Source organism: Osmerus eperlanus, chromosome 9 (assembly GCF_963692335.1).
Source record: "Osmerus eperlanus chromosome 9, fOsmEpe2.1, whole genome shotgun sequence".
Classification (NCBI taxonomy): Eukaryota; Metazoa; Chordata; class Actinopteri; order Osmeriformes; family Osmeridae; genus Osmerus; species Osmerus eperlanus.
This window is the reverse complement of record NC_085026.1, coordinates 2,535,258-2,555,068: the sequence shown is the minus strand read 5'-3', so window position 1 is coordinate 2,555,068 and position 19,811 is coordinate 2,535,258. Positions and strand designations below refer to the sequence as shown.

The 19,811-nt window shown below is 51.2% G+C and overlaps 1 protein-coding gene across 2 annotated transcripts; it reads right to left on the bottom strand.

Moving 5' to 3' along the window:
* Positions 1-9,098: 9,098 nt before the first annotated feature.
* tmem229b (transmembrane protein 229B) lies at positions 9,099-19,331 on the bottom strand. Of its 2 annotated transcripts, none has more exons than XM_062469419.1 (2): positions 19,089-19,331; positions 9,099-9,975 (listed from the first exon to the last, which is right to left on the bottom strand). In XM_062469419.1, coding segments are annotated over exons 1-2 (684 nt in total). In that variant the 5' UTR covers positions 19,091-19,331; the 3' UTR covers positions 9,099-9,293. The 2 variants fall into 2 exon arrangements, with proteins under 2 accessions (XP_062325403.1, XP_062325404.1); XM_062469420.1 differs by lacking the exon at positions 19,089-19,331 and adding an exon at positions 18,630-18,785.
* Between the last annotated feature and the right edge of the window lie 480 nt (positions 19,332-19,811).

Below are 19,811 nucleotides of genomic sequence, written 5' to 3'. Positions count from 1 at the left end.
ACACACCTGCTAACTCACCCTACTTTCTGCAACACCATCCAGAGCTGCAGTGACAAAGCCCTGAAAACCTGAAATACCAGTTTACGCAACCTACTTTTCTGTGTGTGTGTGTGTGTGTGTGTCTGTTTGAAAAGTTAACAGCCAAAGCAAACACAGAGAAGAAAGATATACTGTCCCACAAGGCTTTAATGATAGGGTGTTTGTCACTGTGTGTTTGTTTAACTGTGTGTGTGTGTGTGTGTGTGTGTGTGTGTGTGTGTGTGTGTGTGTGTGTGTGTCTGGTATGATTGTGTGTGTGTGTGTGTGTGTGTGTGTGTGTGTGTGTGTGTGTTTGCAAACTAAAGCCATCCGTCAGGTGAGGTAATGACTAATAGAGGTCAAGCATGGCTCAGCAGAGACAAAGATAGATGCCTTGGGTGGTGTTCCCCCTGTTACATCACACTGTCTGCCAGCCTGCAGATTGGCCTCCGGCCAATCAGAGAGCAGCCAGGACTGTCGCCAGGTAGGGTCAAAGGGAGCTATGGGAGGGGCCTGTAAGGATGATGGACGGGGATTAATAGAATGATTATGGCGGTTACCTGGAACTCCCTGGCACTGATCCTTACATCACTGACAGGGCGGATTACTGTCAAGTCTCTCTGTCACTCTTTCTCTCTCTTTCTCTCTCCACCACCCTGTTTTCACTCTTTCTTCCTCCCTCTTTCTCTATCTTTCTCTCTTACTCCCTTTCTCTCTCCCCCTTTCTCTCTCTCCCCACCACCCTGTTTTCCTTTATCTCTTCCTCTCAATTCAACATGCTTTATTGGCATGAATGCTCAGGTTAAACAATGTTGCCAAAGCAGTCCACAATGAAGGGACAACACATGTAATTATTACACAACTATTTTCTTTGTGTGTGTTTTAAGACAATATGCACAGAGGGTATAGCAGCCAGACCACTTCCACTGCCACAGTCACCTGTGAGTAATCCTTCATCTCTCCCTAACCTACTGACACACACACACACACACACACACAGAGAGACTGTTCTATAGTCTTTTGCTGGCGTGCAGAGCTGCTGCCAGTACTACTTCCTTCATGACAAGGGAGATTTGTAGAGGGGGATGGGGAGAGCAGACATGATGTAAAATAACTTAACTGCTTCATAAAAAGTGGAGGGGGGGGGATGTGGGGGTGAGGGGGGGTGCTCCCCTGGGGGCCAGCCACAAGCTGGGGGCCACTGTCGTACTACACGAACCAAACCCCAGCGAGCAGGCAGGCGAGCGGGGCGGGCGCCGTGCCAAAGTCAACAAGGCCCATGCCGGCAAATGCCGTTTCCCTCCTCTAAATGATGGTCTTCACTGATTCACCATTTGAATGGACAAACACACAGGGCCTACGTCTGGCCCCATGGTCCAGCCTCTCCTAACGCCCCGGCCTCCAATAACCCCTGTTCTCTGAGCCTCCCCCCTCCATAACCCCCACTGAGAGGAGACAAACACCGACCCGTCCAGGGGTACCTCACCCCCCCTACACCCTCCTCTCCCCCCCCCCCCCCCCCTCGAGCCTGGAGGACTGCAGCGATGCTCACGCTGCAGAGGATGAGGATGATGAAGGAGTTTCCTCCCCAAGGAACACGACCGATGACAGACTGGCAGTTCAGCGCTGGCCTCGCTCCAACTCAATAAACTGTCGGCAACTCCATTACTCTTGTTACTCCCCAACCAACAGACAAGGGTGGGGGGTGAGGAGAGAGGAGAGAGACACAGACAGGGAGACGAGGGTAGGGAGCCAGGTAACCAGAAAGTGAGAGACACAGAGGCAAATGGGGAGAGAGAGACACAGAGACAGGGAGACCGGTGGGAGAGAGAGAGAGAGAGAGAGAGAGAGAGAGAGAGAGAGAGAGAGAGAGAGAGAGAGAGAGAGAGAGAGAGAGAGAGAGAGAGAGAGAGAGAGGGGTGGGAGAGAGAGAGAGACAGGGAGAGAGGCGAAGAAAGGGAGAGAGACAGGGAGAGAGGTGTGAGAGACACACAGAGACAGAGAGAGGTGGAGGGAGAGAGACACTCAGATAGACAGAAAATGATAGGTGGAGAGGAGACAGGGAGTGAGGTGGAGAGAGAGAGACACTCCGAGTGTGGTAGAGAGAGAGATGTGTTGACCTTCCAGGTGACTGGTACTGTACACCAGCAGTGTTGAGGGAAGAGGCCACAGTCATGAGCCTCGCACGGCCGCCTGTCAGGCCTCACATCCCAGTTTCTGTAAATAAACTGGGAGGCTTACAGAGCAGGTCTCTGCTGGGAGGAAACCAGTCTGTTTTCCTTCGCTCTCAAATGAGACCTTTTATACAGACCCAAATGGCTGAACAAATAAAGAGGATGAATGTCTTGCATATTTCATGCGCAGACGTCATCTCCATGCACACCTGCATCAACAGAGGCCTGCCTCAGGGACTACAACAACCCCCCACGTCTGACTACAACTACCATCTACCCCTGGGTGTTTCCACTGCTCTCTTCATAGGATGATGGATGGATGGATGGATGGAGGAATGGAGGAAGAGAGGGATGGATGGATTTACGGATGAATGTATGGATGGATGGATGGATGGATGGATGGATGGATGAATGAATGGATGAATGGATGGACGGATGGATGGAAGGGTCTAGAGAACGAAGCAGTGTGAGGCAGAGAGAGAAAGAAATAAAGAATAGAAACAGTTGGAGGTTTAGAAAACCTGGCTGCCAGCCAGGCAGCAGTCAGTCCAAAAGTGGCCGCGGTGTTCTGATGTTCCTCACGCCGCCCCAGCCTCCCAGCTTGGACAGTCTGTGTGGAAAAGACCAACACTTACTTTAGCGGTCAGACCTTCTCACACTGTCGGAAAACATGAGTTCAACCCCCCCCCCCCCCCACCACCACCACCTCCTGAAGCAACCAATGACGACGCTTCCCAGATGCTGCTGGAAGTGGAACGTCCGATAGCTGTGAAGGACTGAGCTTACGTGTATACGTGAGTGTGTGTATGCGAGTGTGTTTGTGTGTATGCGTGAGTGTGTGCGTGCGTGCGTGTATCCAGTGGACTGTGACAAGCGCACAGTTTGGGAAAACAGGCGTGGGGGGGGGGGAGATACAGAGGGGGAAGGAAGAAAGGGGAGAGAGGGGAGAGAAGGAGGGAGAAGCAGAAGGATGATGGGAGGGAGATGCAGAAAGATGATGGGAGGGAGGGAGGGAGATGCAGAAAGATGATGGGAGGGAGGGAGATGCAGAAAGATGATGGGAGGGAGGGAGGGAGATGCAGAAAGATGATGGGAGGGAGGGAGGGAGGGAGGGAGAGGAGTGGCTGGCATGCGGCACATGTGAAGCTGCAGCAGAGAAGAGATGTACCTGAAGAGAAATGACATTCAGCAAGACCACACGCACTGACAAGCACTGACACGCACTGACACGCACTGACAAGCACTGACACGCACTGACACGCACTGACACGCACTGACACGCACTGACACGCACTGACAAGCACTGACACGCACTGACACGCACTGACAAGCACTGACACGCGCTGACACGCACTGACAAGCGCTGACACGCACTGACACGCACTGACACGCGCTGACACGCACTGACAAGCACTGACACGCGCTGACACTCACTGACACAGTCCCACACATGCTGAAACACACACACAAATGTAAAACCTCCCACACAAACCAAAACACACACACACTCGCACAAGTACACATTGACACGCACACACCAACAGAAAAAAACACCTCCTCTGGAATTGGAGAAGGGTCATTGTAGGAAGGACTGCTAGCTGGGCTGGATGCCAAACAACCACCCCCCTCCACACACACACACACACACACACATCCCACAGGAGAAGCAGCAGCCATTCTTTTTAATAACTGCTCTTATTTTCTCTCCTGCCTATAATCCACGCTCTGCCAAGTGCCTGGAGAGCAGAGCTGCAGTTAACAGTCTGGACACCTCCACTCACACACACACACACACACACACACACACACACACACACACATGGAGCACACACACAAGGAGCACACACACACACATGCAGCACACACACACAAAGGAGCACACACACATACAAACAGACACATACACGCAAAGCACACACAGAGCACACACAGAACACACACACACATACATACGCCAACACACACATAGCACACACATAGCACACACATTCACAGAGTACACACATGCACAGGCACACACAGTGTGGGTACACAACGAAAAAGAGAGAGAAAGAGGGGAGGGGAAAAGATCAAGATAAAAAGCAGATTTGCATACATGAACTTGAGGATTCAATTCGTTTTAGAGTGTGTAGTATAGTGTCAAATTAAACATTTACTGTACAAACAACTGTGACAACCAGATTTGAATATGGAAATGCTGAAAAGGAAGGGTGGGCCTTATTATTCAGCCCAGTGATTCATTAACTACAGGCTTAGATCTGTGATTATTTACAGTAACAGGACTGGGTTTACATTAAAAGAGCTGTGTTTGCTCATCCATTGTTTTGTACAGTAAATATGTACAGTACCACCCAAATGTAAATGTGTGAGAGAGCTCAGGTGTTTGTACAATAGACAGTACTGATTCATATTTCACACCCAGCGCACTACTATTACCCAACCTGGCATGAAGCTAGGCTAACGTAGCCTAGCCTATTCTAGCCTGGATACAACATCCACCAAGCATTCACCTGGCAGGAAAGAGACCCTCACCTGGCCTGGCCTGAACCACACTCTCTGGTCTGGATGTAAACCCTCCACAACTGTAGCCTAGCCTCACCTACCCAGGACATACCAGGACTACCCCCAAACCTAGCATACAGCTACTGGCCCTACAGTCTACTGGCCTACCTTGTATACAGCAACTATCCTACAGTCCACTAGCCTACCTAGTGTAGAGCTAGTAGCCCACAATCTTCTAGCCTACCTAGTGTACAGCTAGCAGCCCACAATCTTCTAGCCTACCTAGTGTACAGTTAGTAGCCTACAACTTCTAGCCTACCTCGTGTACAGTTAGTAGCCTACAACTTCTAGCCTACCTAGTGTACAGTTAGTAGCCTACAGTCTACTAGCTTGCAAAAACACAACTGGAACCCAGAGGGGGAAAGCTTTGTTGCGTCTCGTTATGCAAAGCTTGGCAGTGCGCTGAGATAAGCTGAGCCGGCGGTTTACATAACGGCAGACTGCTGCTAGAGGGCTGGGGAGCACTGCAGATGTCGACAGTTCAAACTGTCAACAGTAAACACACACACACAGATGCAGAAATACATACACCCGCACGAGCACACGGACACCTACATGCACACACGCATGCTTTCAAACACACACACACAGAGTCACATACACACACACATACACTGGAGTCAACGCACACGCCTTGTGATGTCAGCTTACAGCAAGAAGGTGCTAGGTTTGATTCCCTCTTGGGGTCCTGCTCTGCGCTTGGCTGCTCTGCGGTCGGCTGCTCTGGGCTCGGCTGCTCTGGGCTCGGCTGCTCTGGGCTCGGATGCTCTGGGCTCGGCTGCTCTGCGCTCGGCTGCTCTGCGCTCGGCTGCTCTGCGCTCATCTGGGATATCTCAAGGCCTCTCTGTGTGGAGGTTGTATGTTCTCCCCGCTCACCTTGATCTGGTCACTGCTCCTGACTGACCCTCAGGAAGGATAACAAGGTGGGAAAATCCTGACCAAAATGTTTAATGGGTGGACACTCAAGCATGTGTGTGTGTGTGTGTGTGTGTGTGTGTGTGTGTGTGTGTGTGTGTGCGTGCGTCTGTGCGTGTGTGTGCGTGTGTGTGTGTGTGCGTGTGGGCACTCACTCCAATGTTTATTCAATTGCATTTGTCATGCAATGGGAGGGGAGGGGAGGGGAGGGGAGGGGAGGGGAGGGGAGGAGAGGAGAGGAGAGGAGAGGAGAGGGGAGAGGAGAGGGGAGGGGAGGGGAGGGGAGGGGAGGGGAGAGGAGAGGAGGGGAGAGGAAAGGAAAGGAAAGGGGAGAGGAGAGGAGAGGAGAGGAGAGGGGAGGGGAGGGGAAGGGAAAGGGATATGACAGGATATGAGAGGACCAGATGAGAGTTTGGCCAGTGTAGTTAGGTATGTGATCAGAAACACCAGGCCAGTGTCGTATAAGCAGTGTACGAGCCCACAGCTCTGGAAGGCCCAGACCCAGAGAGAACAGCCAGTCAGTTCAACACAGCAGACTGGGAAAGAATGAGTCAACCACGTTCCATTTTCCAACAGACCTCTCCAGACGAGGTATCTCTCTCTCTGTCTCTCTCTCTCTCTCTCTCTCTCTCTCTCTCTCTCTCTCTCTCTCTCTCTCTCTCTCTCTCTCTCTCTCTCTCTCTCTCCCTCTCTCTCTCTCTAGGAGGCTGTGGGGGTGTGAATGTGTTCCTGTAAAGCCTCATTCATTCATTTCCACGTCAATTCAACGTTTCCTTTCAATGGATACCCTCTCTCTCTCCTTCTCTTTCTCTCGCCTATTCTCTCTCTTTCTCCTCCTCCTCTCGCCCTCTTTCTTTTTTAACCTGCAGCAGGAATGCAGATGGTACGGTCCTGCCCTCGGTTTGATGGAGCTATTCACGCCGTTACGCTCCCCCCCCCTCCTCCTCCTCCCTCCTCGCTCCATCCCTCCATCTCGCCGCTCCCCTCCCCTCTCCTCTGTCATTTGAATGCACCGTGACGCGTTCCCTCGCTTTCACCTTTCTCACCTCCAACGGAACATTCAAACGTCTGACACGTTTTCGCGAAACGTAATCCTCGCGCACACACACACCCTTCAGGCCGAGAGGAGTACAATTCCACTGCGCTTCCATTCACCTTCACCGTAAAGGTGCTCCGGGTTGTTCCCATGGTGCAGCAATACTTCCTGCTTGACAAACTGGAAACCAGCCATAGAGAACAATGAGGTCACAAATAAGACACGCACAGCACACACACACACACACACATACTTTCATCTCCATCGTTAATAATAACAGCATGAGAATCTCTCCTTATTTGGACTGCAGCGCACTGATTGGAGCACATCTGCTGGAAAGTGTCTGGGAGGCGGGGTCGGAGCAGGTAGTTATGCGTTTGTTAATGGTAAACTCCTGAACGTTTCCCTTATTGTTCCGACCTGACCTCCATGTCTGTTCTGCTAGTATCACGACCTAGGCTTGTAATGACAGGGAGAGAGAGACGTGAGGGATCATGGCTAATTACACAGCCATGAGCAGCTTGGGCAGTTAGAGTGTAATGAGGTGAGGCACTATCCACAATGGTTACTGGTCTAGAAGAGAGGTGCAGTCGTAGTCTTTCATTACAGGGCTACAACAGACATCTTCACATCATGTTGCCAGTATCTATTTGCCTGGTTTGTCGATCTTCTCCTTTTGGATTGGGATTATTTCCGATTTTGGATTTTTTTTTTTATGCAGGATTATATTTCTGTTCCTATCTGAACATCACTATATACTGTCTAAAATAGTCCGGAGTGGAACTCTGTAACCTTCGGATACTTATTCAGAACATGCATGCACAAGAAACTTTGAAGTCAAGTAAATGTATTTATTTCCAAACAATACAAACAATACACTGGACAATCAGGAGATTGAAATCAGGCTGGTCAGAAGGTGAAGCAGAGTTTAGGAGGAGTCCTTACATGCACAGACCTGTCCATTCTTCTACCAGGCGAGACCTCCATTACACATGCACATTCCCACACACACGTGTGTGTGTGTGTGTACGCACACACTCCCAACAGCAGGCCCTCGTACGCACACACAGTATGTAGGCCAACAGTCACGCCAGACATGCACACACACTCACACACACACACACACACAGTTCAACACATATTTCAGAGAACGGACCGTTTTGATTTTGTTCTCATCGTGAATCACACGATCAGAAGGGTAGTCCTTATTGTTGAATCGAGAAGACAGTTTAGCTGCATGCCAAGGTCTAGGTACATAGTTAGCACACTGGCCCTTTAGCACCTGCCGTAGACAGGGCTGCAATCGTCCCGGTCTATTGCTTCTTCTGGAGTCGATCTAGAATGCTCTGAGGAAACAAATGGGGTGACAACACAGCAGCCCTCCCTGTAGGACAACCACAGACGCCACACAGAGATGATGTTGACGATGATGCCAGGATGGCGTCCAGCTAGGGGCAGTCGGCTCATTTGTATGTATTTCGTGTTATGTAGGTGTTACATTTTGGACATTTTGGATTTTTGGTCTATTTTGTACTGTGCCTGGCAAGTACTGAAAACTCCACAGAGGTCGAGTGTCAGGGGTCAGTACAGCATCCGTCCACTAGATGGCAGCGCTGCCTTCTTCAATGAGAGGTGAGGCTTGAATGCTTGTGCTGCCATCTATTGGATCTGACAGGATGTTTCAGGGATAGACTGGATCGACACATGCACACACACACACACACTTGCACAAGCCTAGAGGACTTGGAGAGCGCTTGACTGAGAGGAGTAGCGGACACAAGAAAAGTGACTTCTCTGTCATCATTGTCATCATCATCATCAATATTTCATTTACCACTTTCCTGTTATTTTAGGCTGTGGTCAAAACCATATAAATCTATGTATATGGATCAACGTTGTAGATTACAAGAAAGTAACGGAGAATAACTCAATAGTTTTTTCAGTACATACTTCTTTTGGAAGACAGAGACTTTTACGTGTGTTCGAGCATTGGGCCTATTTAACCACCCGTAAAAAAACATTCTCCATGACATAGACTAGATGTGAGCTGCTTTGCTTTAGAGGGCAGAGCAGGATGCTTTAGTGAGACAAGAGAAGCTACATCACTACAGCACTTTCAATATTGATACCCATAGAATAAATACATTTTTTCCAAATGCAGAGGTTGAATATTGTTAGCTACCTCACGAGAACTTAAAAAGCCAATTGCATAAAGCACCATTTAAGGTTTTTAAATGGCGCTGAGTTGCTTTTTAACAGCAAATCCTCCTTTTTCCCATTAATGACAAACATTTGTGTCCCTTTCGCAGATTCTCTTTCTTAAAAGGACACAAATCATAGCAGCACCAGTCTCTCTGTCTCTCTCTCTCACTCTCTCTCTCTCTCTGTCTTACTTTCTCCCTTTGTGAATGGGCGGCCTGGGACATGTCGTTTTGCCAGCGTTCTGTCTGTCTGTCTGTCTGTCTGTCTGTCAGACAGTCGACTGTCTGTCTGTGGGTAGGTGGAGCAAAGCCTGAGGGTAGTGGGACTGTGTGTGTGTGGGGGGGGTGGGGGGGCGTCCTTCCCGATTCAGCCTTTCTTCTCGCCGGTCAGTCCACCTTCAAATACCCGTTCCCACTTCCACCTGTCCCTCCGTCTCGCTCCCTCTCTCCTCCTCCTCCACATGCTCCTCTCTCCCCACCTCCCCCCGCCCCCGCCTGGCTGCCAGGGGCGTGGTGGTAACGCAGCCGCAGCGTGTTGTGGATGACCAAGCGCTCCACGAGGACGGAGGCGCAGAACCAGGGCAGGGCGTACTCGGCCGTGATCAGGCCCAGGAAGTTGTAGCGGAACTGGGAGTAGTCCCAGGGGCAGGCGTCGAACTGGCGAAGCAGCAGCCCCGTAGCGAGCTCCCACAGGTAGGTCCACAGGGTGTAGATGAGGCAGCGCACCAGCAGGGGGCATCGCCCGCGCAGTCCCAGGTACATGCGCTCCACGATGAGGATGCACGTGCCGTAGATGAACAGCGCCCACACGCTGGTCACGCCCGGAAACTTCCAGTTGCAGTTGACCACGAACTCCCACGCGGCCGTGAACATGACCTCACAGAAGTAGCCGTGGATGGCGTACAGGTACCAGCGGGACAGCACCGTCAGGGGCACCGGGGGGCCGTCGGCGGTCGCCGTGGTGATCATTGTTTGATTTGTCCGGTTGTTCCCCTCTCTCTCTCCCTCTCCTCTCTCTCTCTCTCTCGCTCTCGCTCTTGTGATTTTTTCCTGAAGATGGCAGTCAGACCTGCAGGGAGAGAGGAGGGAAGTGCTTTAAGAGGCTGCCCTGGTGAAAATAAAGTGCATTAAATGTCTGGCTCGCTCGCTCCATCCCTCGCTCACACACTTACTCTCTCTCTCTCTCTCTCTCTCTCTCTCTCTCTCTCTCTCTCTCTCTCTCTCTCTCTCATTCACTCCATCCCTCACTCACACACTTACTCTCTCTCTCTCTCTCTCTCTCTCTCTCTCTCTCTCACTCACTCACTCACTCACTCCATCCCTCGCTCACACACTCTCTCTCTCTCTGTCTCTCTCTCTCTCTCTCACTCACTCACTCACTCATTCACTCCATCCCTCACTCACACACTTACTCTCTCTCACTCACTCACTCATTCACTCCATCCCTCACTCACACACTTACTCTCTCTCTCTCTCACTCACTCATTCACTCCATCCCTCACTCACACATTTACTCTCTCACTCACTCACTCACTCATTCACTCCATCCCTCACTCACACACTTACTCTCTCTCTCTCTCTCTCTCTCTCACTCACTCACTCACTCAGTCATTCACTCCATCCCTCACTCACACACTTACTGTCTCTCGCACTCACTCACGTTTTCCCTCCCTCCCTTCTTCTCTCTCGCCCTCCCTCCCTTCTTCTCTCTCGCCCTCCCTTCCTTCTTCTCTCTCGCCCTCCCTCCCTTCTTCTCTCTCGCCCTCCCTCCCTTCTTCTCTCTCGCCCTCCCTCCCTTCTTCTCTCTCGCCCTCCCTCCCTTCTTCTCTCCCGCCCTCCCTCCCTTCTTCTCTCCCGCCCTCCCTCCCTTCTTCTCTCTCGCCCTCCCTCTCTTCTTCTCTCTCGCCCTCCCTTCCTTCTTCCCTCACAGTAGAATTCGTCCAACCCTGAGGGGATCTGACATGCTGTTTCAGGCTCTACAGTATTGCATGCTGGGTTCCAGTAAGGTACAGTAGAACTGTGACCACAGTCCCCAGGCAGCACAACACAGAAGACAGAAGTCCCACATGTCCTGTTCTGCTTGTTTGTCATCTCCAGGTCAGGTTGCAATGCCACTGACCAGCCAGACACACACTTACATGCACGCACGCCTACACTTGAACATAACACACACACACACAACATATATATATATATATATACATACATATACATACATATACATTACACTTGCACACTACACACACGACAGACACACACAAACATACACACTACATGCATACACTACACATGTACCTTACACATACATATACACACGCACAGACTACACACATAAGCACACACACAGGCCTCGGTATCAGGTGTCTGGGGGCCTAAACAGGGATAGAATGCTGTACCCCTCACACAGCCCCCTCACACAGCCCCCCTCACACAGCCCCCTCACACAGTCCCCCCCACACAGCCCCCTCACACAGCCCCCTCACAAAGCCTCCTCACACAGCCCCCTCACAAAGCCCCCCTCACACAGCCCCCCTCACACAGCCCCCCCCACACAGCCCCCTCACACAGCCCCCCTCACACAGCCCCCCTCACACAGCCCCCTCACACAGCCCCCCTCACACAGCCCCCCTCACACAGTGGTAGCAGTGTATTAGAATAGGGGGTTATAATAAAGAAGGCTTGTCGGAGAAAGCAGACATAATCTTCAGCACAGTGGATTAATACATTTTTACCAAACAAGGAAGAAGGCTTTAAAGCAGAACCTCAAGCATGGACCCACTGACCCTCTTCCACCCCACACCCCCCTCTCTCTCCCTCCTCACCCCTCCATTATCTCTCTCCCTCCTCACCCCCCCTCTCTCCCTCTTACCTTCCACTCTCTGTCTCCTCACCTCTCCACTATCTCTCTCTCCCTCTTTTCCCCTCCATTTTCTTCTCTCCCCAATCGCCCATCTTTATCCCACACCCACTCATATTCTTCCTTCTTCATAACCCTAACCCTCCCTCCCTCCCTGAGCCACAGCAGAATTCAGAGAAGAGGGCCTCCTAATGGGAGAGCTCAGTTCAGACACACAGCATCAACCTTCCTAATGGTGTCACCGTGTAACTCTACACATGACCTGACACCCTGCAGAATGTGTGGTCTGTTCTGACCTGGATTAAGCTGAGGACACAGCTCTCTCACACACACACACATGCATGCACACGCACACACCAACACATGGACAGTAAATCAGGATCTCTAATGACGATGTTGTTGTTGTCATGCCTCACCCTCCTGCAGCCAGCGCTGTATTGATCCAGTCAGCTGAGCCAACCCACTCCACAATAGAACATCTACAGAGCCCTCCCCAGCCCTCTCCTGACCACCCCGAGTCCTCCCTCCCTCCCCAGCCCTCTCCTGACCACCCCGAGTCCTCCCTACCTCCCCAGCCCTCTCCTGACCACCCCCAGTCCTCCCTACCTCCCCAGCCCTCTCCTGACTACCCCGAGTCCTCCCTACCTCCCCAGCCCTCTCCTGACCACCCCAAGTCCTCCCTACCTCCCCAGCCCTCTCCTGACCACCCCAAGTCCTCCCTACCTCCCCAGCCCTCTCCTGACTACCCCGAGTCCTCCCTACCTCCCCAGCCCTCTCCTGACCACCCCCAGTCCTCCCTACCTCCCCAGCCCTCTCCTGACCACCCCCAGTCCTCCCTACCTCCCCAGCCCTCTCCTGACCACCCCCAGTCCTCCCTACCTCCCCAGCCCTCTCCTGACCACCCCCAGTCCTCCCTACCTCCCCAGACCTATCCTGACCACCCCCAGTCCTCCCTACCTCCCCAGACCTCTCCTGACCACCCCCAGTCCTCCCTACCTCCCCAGCCCTCTCCTGACCACCCCGAGTCCTCCCTACCTTCCCAACCTCTTCCTAGTCCTCTCCTGTCCTCCCCAGCCTTCCCCAGTGCCCCCAGTCTGCCCAGCCTTCCCCTGGCCCCCAGCCTTCCCATGACCTTCCCAGCACTCCACTATCTCACACTGGCAGAGATGGTGCACCTAAACTGGGCCAGAGCTGGAGCTCAGTCATCTTGTGGATATGCAGACAAAGAGGGATGGAGGGGTGGAGGGATGGAGAGATGTAGCCTGGATCTGCCCTCCTACGTACTTCCGCTCAATTTTATTTTTGCTTCTGTACATAGGTCTGGCCATGAGGTACGTAAGTCAGATTTTTCAGGTTGATTTTCTACCGGCGAATCAGCGAACAGAGGGAGTGGCTGAGAACGATGACGTTAATGTCGTGCGCTAGTTTGTGTTGTATTTCCGTTATGGCGGTGGAGAAAGATGCGAGCGAAGCCATTCGGTCCGTTGTGGCAACGCTGCCGAATATCCAACAGCTAAAGCCGGAGCAAGAACAAGTTTTGCTGAGTTTTGTTGGTGGCCATGATGTTGTGGCCCTCCTCCCCACGGGGTTCGGGAACAGTTAGATTTTCCAGCTACGGCAGCTAGCTCTGTTACAGTAGTGGTGAAGGAATTGGCTAAGGCGAACGCTAGCGATTGGTTATGGCAGATCAGAGTGGCTCTGGGCAGATCCAATAGTTTTAAACTTCAACAGAGTACCCGCCTACAAGGAAGTCAACGCTTGTCAATGGAGCGAGGCCAGACTCTCTGTACAAATGCAATGTACAAAAGTCTGGTTAGGACCAGGCTAGGAGAGATGGAGGGCGGGAGAGAAAGAGGGATGGAGATATGGAGGGATGGAGAGATGGAGGGATGGAGAGAAAGAGGGATGGAGAGATGGGGGGATGGAGAGGAAGAGGGATGGAGAGATGGGGGGATGGAGAGATGAAGGAATGGAGAGATGGAGAGAAAGAAGGATGGAGAGAAAGAGGGATGGAGAGAAAGAGGGATGGAGAGATGGAGGGATGGAGAGATGGAGAGATGGAGGGCAGGAGAGAAAGAGGAATGGAGAGATGGAGAGGAAGAGGGATGGAGAGATGGAGGGATGGAGAGATGGAGGGATGGAGAGGAAGAGGGATGGAGAGATGGAGGGATGGAGAGATGGAGGGATGGAGAGATGGAGGGCGGGAGAGAAAGAGGGATGGAGATATGGAGGGATGGAGAGATGGAGGGATGGAGAGGAAGAGGGATGGAGAGATGGGGGGATGGAGAGATGGAGAGAAAGAAGGATGGAGAGATGGGGGGATGGAGAGAAAGAGGGATGGAGAGATGGAGGGATGGAGGGATGGAGAGATGGAGAGATGGAGGGCAGGAGAGAAAGAGGGATGGAGATATGGAGAGATGGAGAGATGGAGGGATGGAGAGATGGACGGATGGAGAGATGGAGGGCGGGAGAGAAAGAGGGATGGAGAGATGGAGGGATGGAGAGGAAGAGGGATGGAGAGATGGAGGGATGGAGAGATGGAGGGATGGAGAGATGGAGGGCGGGAGAGAAAGAGGGATGGAGATATGGAGGGATGGAGAGATGGAGGGATGGAGAGATGGAGAGAAAGAAGGATGGAGAGAAAGAGGGATGGAGAGAAAGAGGGATGGAGAGATGGAGAGAAAGAGGGATGGAGAGAAAGAGGGATGGAGAGATGGAGAGAAAGAGGGATGGAGAGAAAAAGGGATGGAGAGAAAGAGGGATGGAGAGATGGAGGGATGGAGGGATGGAAAGATGGAGAGAAAGAGGGATGAGAGAAAGAGGGCTGGAGAGAAAGAGGGATGGAGAGATGGAGAGAAAGAGGGATGGAGAGAAAAAGGGATGAAGAGATGGAGGGATAGAGAAAGAGGGATGGAGAGATGGAGGGATGGAGAGATGTAGGGATAGAGGGATGGAGAGATGGAGGGATGCAGGGATGGAGAGATGGACTAGGACTGAAACAAAGTATGAAAAGAAGGAGTGTTTGACATAGAAGTGAGGTCATTAGTTGCCATGTCTGTGAACACAATCCACCTTTTGATGTGAGGATGTAAACAATACTTTACCTGGAACACAGACTGCAGACCCAGACTGACTATGACATCTCAATTCAAACGGAAAAAAGAAACCCTTTTAAAATAGCACATTAGGAGATACTCAATGGCCATGTTTTATTTAGTATTCAGCCAGACACACTGGTATAAGGCCAGGGCTCTTTCCAGCCTTTGTTCAGGGTTTTCCATGGTCAGAACATAGGCAGATGGCAGGCAGAGAGAGGGGGAAGCAGGGGGACAGATGAGACTCAAGCTCTGCTGGGTTTTCTAAAGGAACCACTCAGCAACTGTCATTGTCCTGACACAAGCTGCCACGGTCTTGATGACCTGGGGACAACACAGGCTCTGTGGCCATCAACACCTCAGCCATCATCATCAGACGTCCCCGCAATATCGAATTTTACAAGCTGTGGACTGTTTGACTGCTGACTGTCCCTGTTTACTGATGAATGTGTTTGTCTCGTTACTCCTTTTCAGAAGCCTGGTGGAGGGTTGGGGTGAGGGGGTCTGGTGGAGGTGAGAGGGTTGGGGTGAGGGGGTCTGGTGGAGGTGAGAGGGTTGGGGTGAGGGGGTCTGGTGGAGGTGAGAGGGTTGGGGTGAGGGGGTCTGGTGGAGGTGAGAGGGTTGGGGTGAGGGGGTCTGGTGGAGGTGAGAGGGTTGGGGTGAGGGGGTCTGGTGGAGGTGAGAGGGTTGGGGTGAGGGGGTCTGGTGGAGGTGAGAGGGTTGGGGTGAGGGGGTCTGGTGGAGGTGAGGGGGTCTGGTGGAGGTGAGAGGGTTGGGGTGAGGGGGTCGGGTGGAGGTGAGAGGGTTGGGGTGAGGGGGTGTGGTGGAGGTGAGGGGGTTGGGGTGAGGGGGTCTGGTGGAGGTGAGAGGGTTGGGGTGAGGGGGTCTGGTGGAGGTGAGAGGGTTGGGGTGAGGGGGTGTGGTGGAGGTGAGAGGGTTGGGGTGAGGGGGTCTGGTGGAGGTGAGAGGGTTGGGGTGAGGGGGTCTGGTGGAGGTGAGGGGGTCTGGTAGAGGTGAGAGGGTTGGGGTGAGGGGGTCTGGTGGAGGTGAGAGGGTTGGGGTGAGGGGGTGTGGTGGAGGTGAGGGGGTTGGGGTGAGGGGGTCTGGTGGAGGTGAGAGGGTTGGGGTGAGGGGGTGTGGTGGAGGTGAGGGGGTTGGGGTGAGGGGGTGTGGTGGAGGTGAGGGGGTCTGGTGGAGGTGAGAGGGTTGGGGTGAGGGGGTGTGGTGGAGGTGAGGGGGTTGGGGTGAGGGGGTGTGGTGGAGGTGAGGGGGTTGGGGTTAGGGGGTCTGGTCGAGGTGAGGGGGTCTGGTGGAGGTGAGAGGGTTGGGGTGAGGGGGTGTGTTGGAGGTGAGGGTTGAGGGGGTGTGGTGGAGGTGAGAGGGTTGGGGTGAGGGGGTGTGTTGGAGGTGAGGGGGTGAGGGGGTGTGGTGGAGGTGAGCGGGTCAGGGTATGGAGGCCTGGCACATGACAACATGTTACAGCAACAGGCATCAGCAACACTACATTACCATGACAACATGTGACAGTATTTAGGTATATGACATGCCTAGTCCACTGGTGTGTGAGAAGAGCAGGGTATTGCACAAGTGGAGGTGGGGGCTGTGGGGAGGCCTTGCACCAAGCTTGTCTGCTGATCTCTCAACGCTTCAGTAGGCATCTTGTTCATGTCCTCAAGGAGAAACCCTCAACACAATACACTGGCTGGCTAAGGCTTTTAATGCACTTCCCTAGTCAGGAGACACACACACACACAAACACACACAGTATTACATTTACATTACATTTAGTCATTTAGCAGACGCTCTTATCCAGAGCGACTTACAGTAAGTACAGGGACATCTCCCTGAGGCAAGTAGGGTGAAGTGCCTTGCCCAAGGACACAACGTCAGTTGGCATGACCGGGAATCGAACTGGCAACCTTCGGATTACTAGCCCGATTCCCTCACCACTCAGCCACCTGACTCCCTTATTACTGTAAGCACCGTTACAAAAGTGCCACGAATGCCAGTTGAAGACAATCAAGCACTTTTAATATTTTCTATTTAGTTAGTTGGTGACTGTCAAGACCAGGGACACGCACACACGCACACACACACACACACGCACACACACACACACAGCTCTGAGCTCTCCGAGTTTAAAGACCCTGAGATGCAGAGATAAGCACTAGCCTCAATAACATGCGGGTAATGTCCAGAGGATTAGGAATCTTGGGGCTCAACAGAGAGGAAGAGATTTGGCCCTGTGTGCCACCCAGAACCTTTTATAGACCTCTCTTAGCAGAAACACACACATGGTTGATCTCTTCTCCTGAAAATATAGTTCTGTTCTTCTCTTACAGTCAGGCCTGTGACCAGTTTTAGAGAAGTCCAACCAAAATAGCTCTGGGACTTTTTAAAATTGTTAGCAGGAATATATTTAAATCAAGAATGATGTTGTTTTTCACCGAGGTCCGAACCTTGAGTCTGAACCTCGAGTCTGAACCTTGGGTATCTCATATGTAGTTAGAGCCCTGCAAGCTTCTGTGCTTCAAACAATCCTGACCGCGCTGCTACTGGCAGAGATCACATGTGTGTTCCTGCAGGGAGCTCTTTTGTCATGTGATTATGGGGCAGGTTAAAGATCAATGTCTTCATCTTCATCTAGACTCAGCAGAGAGCTATTAGTGGCTGTCACTGCAACGTGTAGGTCAACTGACAGACTGTTTTTGGTATATAAATAGGGTGACAATCATATTATGATTTCATCCTAGTGCACCTAAGGTACTTCTGGAACACCATTTCCTTCTGAATAGAATTAAACTAGCCAGGGCCATGAGACAGGGGGAATCCCATTGTAGGAAACCCCTACTGTGCAGCTGCCCTAGATTTCTCCTCCAATAATAAGAACGGCCTCTAAATATAACAGTGAAACACAAACATACACAACACATCGATCGTCAAACCAGACTTTCTGAAAATGATGACTGAACCATTTATGAATTATGGCTCTATCGGGTGCATCATTAGCACAATTCTATTCATTGCTCAAACGATATTAGCCAATCATTTAGCAGCTAGGGCATGAACCAGGCTTGTCTAGTAATGGTCCGCAGGTCCACATGAAAAATGAGGATGGAAACTGCACGGTAGCGAGATGATGCTCGTATCCCGCTATCACAGGGCAACGGAGAAGTGAGCGCGCTCTCCCTAAACCGCAAACGGCATCTTCCTAGAAAATCCTCTAGATTACGCGGGGGCGCAGGGACCTCGCTGACGGTGACATTTCTCTAAAAAGAAATGGCATTGTCGTAAAACCGAATTTTGTTCTATATTCATATCATCCCACGGGGTTGCCTAATTGTTCTCCGCATATGAGCGGGGATTTTATTTGTGATGGACGGAGTAAATGAAAAATTATTTCCATGTTGCAACCAGCAAGGTCCATGGTTACAGCTTTACCCGTAATCGCAAAGGAAATAATTTCATTATAACCGACACATGCTTTTTGTGATTGGTAGCCTAAGAGAAGTGGGGCAGAGTTGAGAGCGAGCCGCATATAACAGGGTCACGCTGGCACAAGTGTATTCATTTTTTTCTGTGGATATTTGTTAATTTAGCAACATCTTCAACTTCAGAGAATGCATTCACCCACACAGAATCGTGATTATTTAACGTAGCAGAAATGCATCCAGGCTGCTGCAAATCCCATCTAAAAATGTAAGTGCTGTAAAGTGGAATAAAAATGATATTACGCTACATTAATCAGAATAACATTCAAACAGACGTTACCGTGGAGGTGTCGTCTGCGGTAGATTCCCAAAATAATGTATTACATTTGGTGCAATATGATAGGATACTCGTCTGGTCTGTTGACCGACTATACCGGGTTCTTCCGCCGTTCTCTGTACTCTCTGATGAAAATTGACACATTTTACTTCACTGCAGCAGCAATAGCACATGCTCAGAGACAGGACCGCCTGGCGCACGCAACACTCGCATCTTTGATTAACCCCTTCGTATCCCCTCACAGCTATAGGCTTCCAAAGAGGTGGACGTCCACGACAACAAAAAATTCATGTGTATGGAGCAGTTCAACTCAGCCAGTAGCATAGCCTAATTTGTACAAATCAAGAGTAATATTTATTAACAGCAAGCAAACTACACCAGACAGCGCCGTGGTTATTCCTTAGTTGGTTAAATCAGCCAGCATGATGCTGTGGGTTAAAGAACCTCTCACACGGTCCTCACATGTGATGAACGATGCTTACTGTGCCGTCACTATGGCTGTAGCGATGACCAGATCCAGCAGTTTAGTTTCAATATGGGGATAAACGCCTCGGTTCTGTTTAACCAACGATTTCAAAGTAGCGTATCCAACGGGAACACGTTTTTAGAGGAAAACTTAAATCTGTCTAGGTCGGTGATCTCTTCATCCATGATGCTTCTCCGTGACGGTCATGAATATTCCAGTGGAAACTCCCGCTGGGGGCCGCAATGGCGGGTATGCGCCCTGATAGAGCCTTTAACCCCCTTCTCCGGAAAAAACTGTCACGACATCATCCCCACGTAGGCTACGTGAGAGGATCCTCTTTATTGCCTCCAGCCACCCAGGGGTATAAATATTTGAGGAGTTTGCCGTGGTGTTAACTGTGGAGGCTATCGTGTTTCACAAGCCGAGGTGCCTCTTAACGCACTAATTATAGTAACTTTCTTGGATACCTGGGAGTAGTGCCCTCGTCTTATTCCAGGTGAAGCTCAGGTCTAACTGCTTCTGTTTGTTGGAATCCTTGGGAGGCAGAACATTTATGAATTAATTTTACCCATCGCAACGGACATCAATGGGAAAATATTTATACTTCCTGAAACTTATCGACAGTAATTGTTCACAGTAATCGGGATAACTTATTTTTCCCCGTCTCTGACACCAGGAAGCCTTTAGGCATATGGCATAAATTATCACAGGAGAGAAAA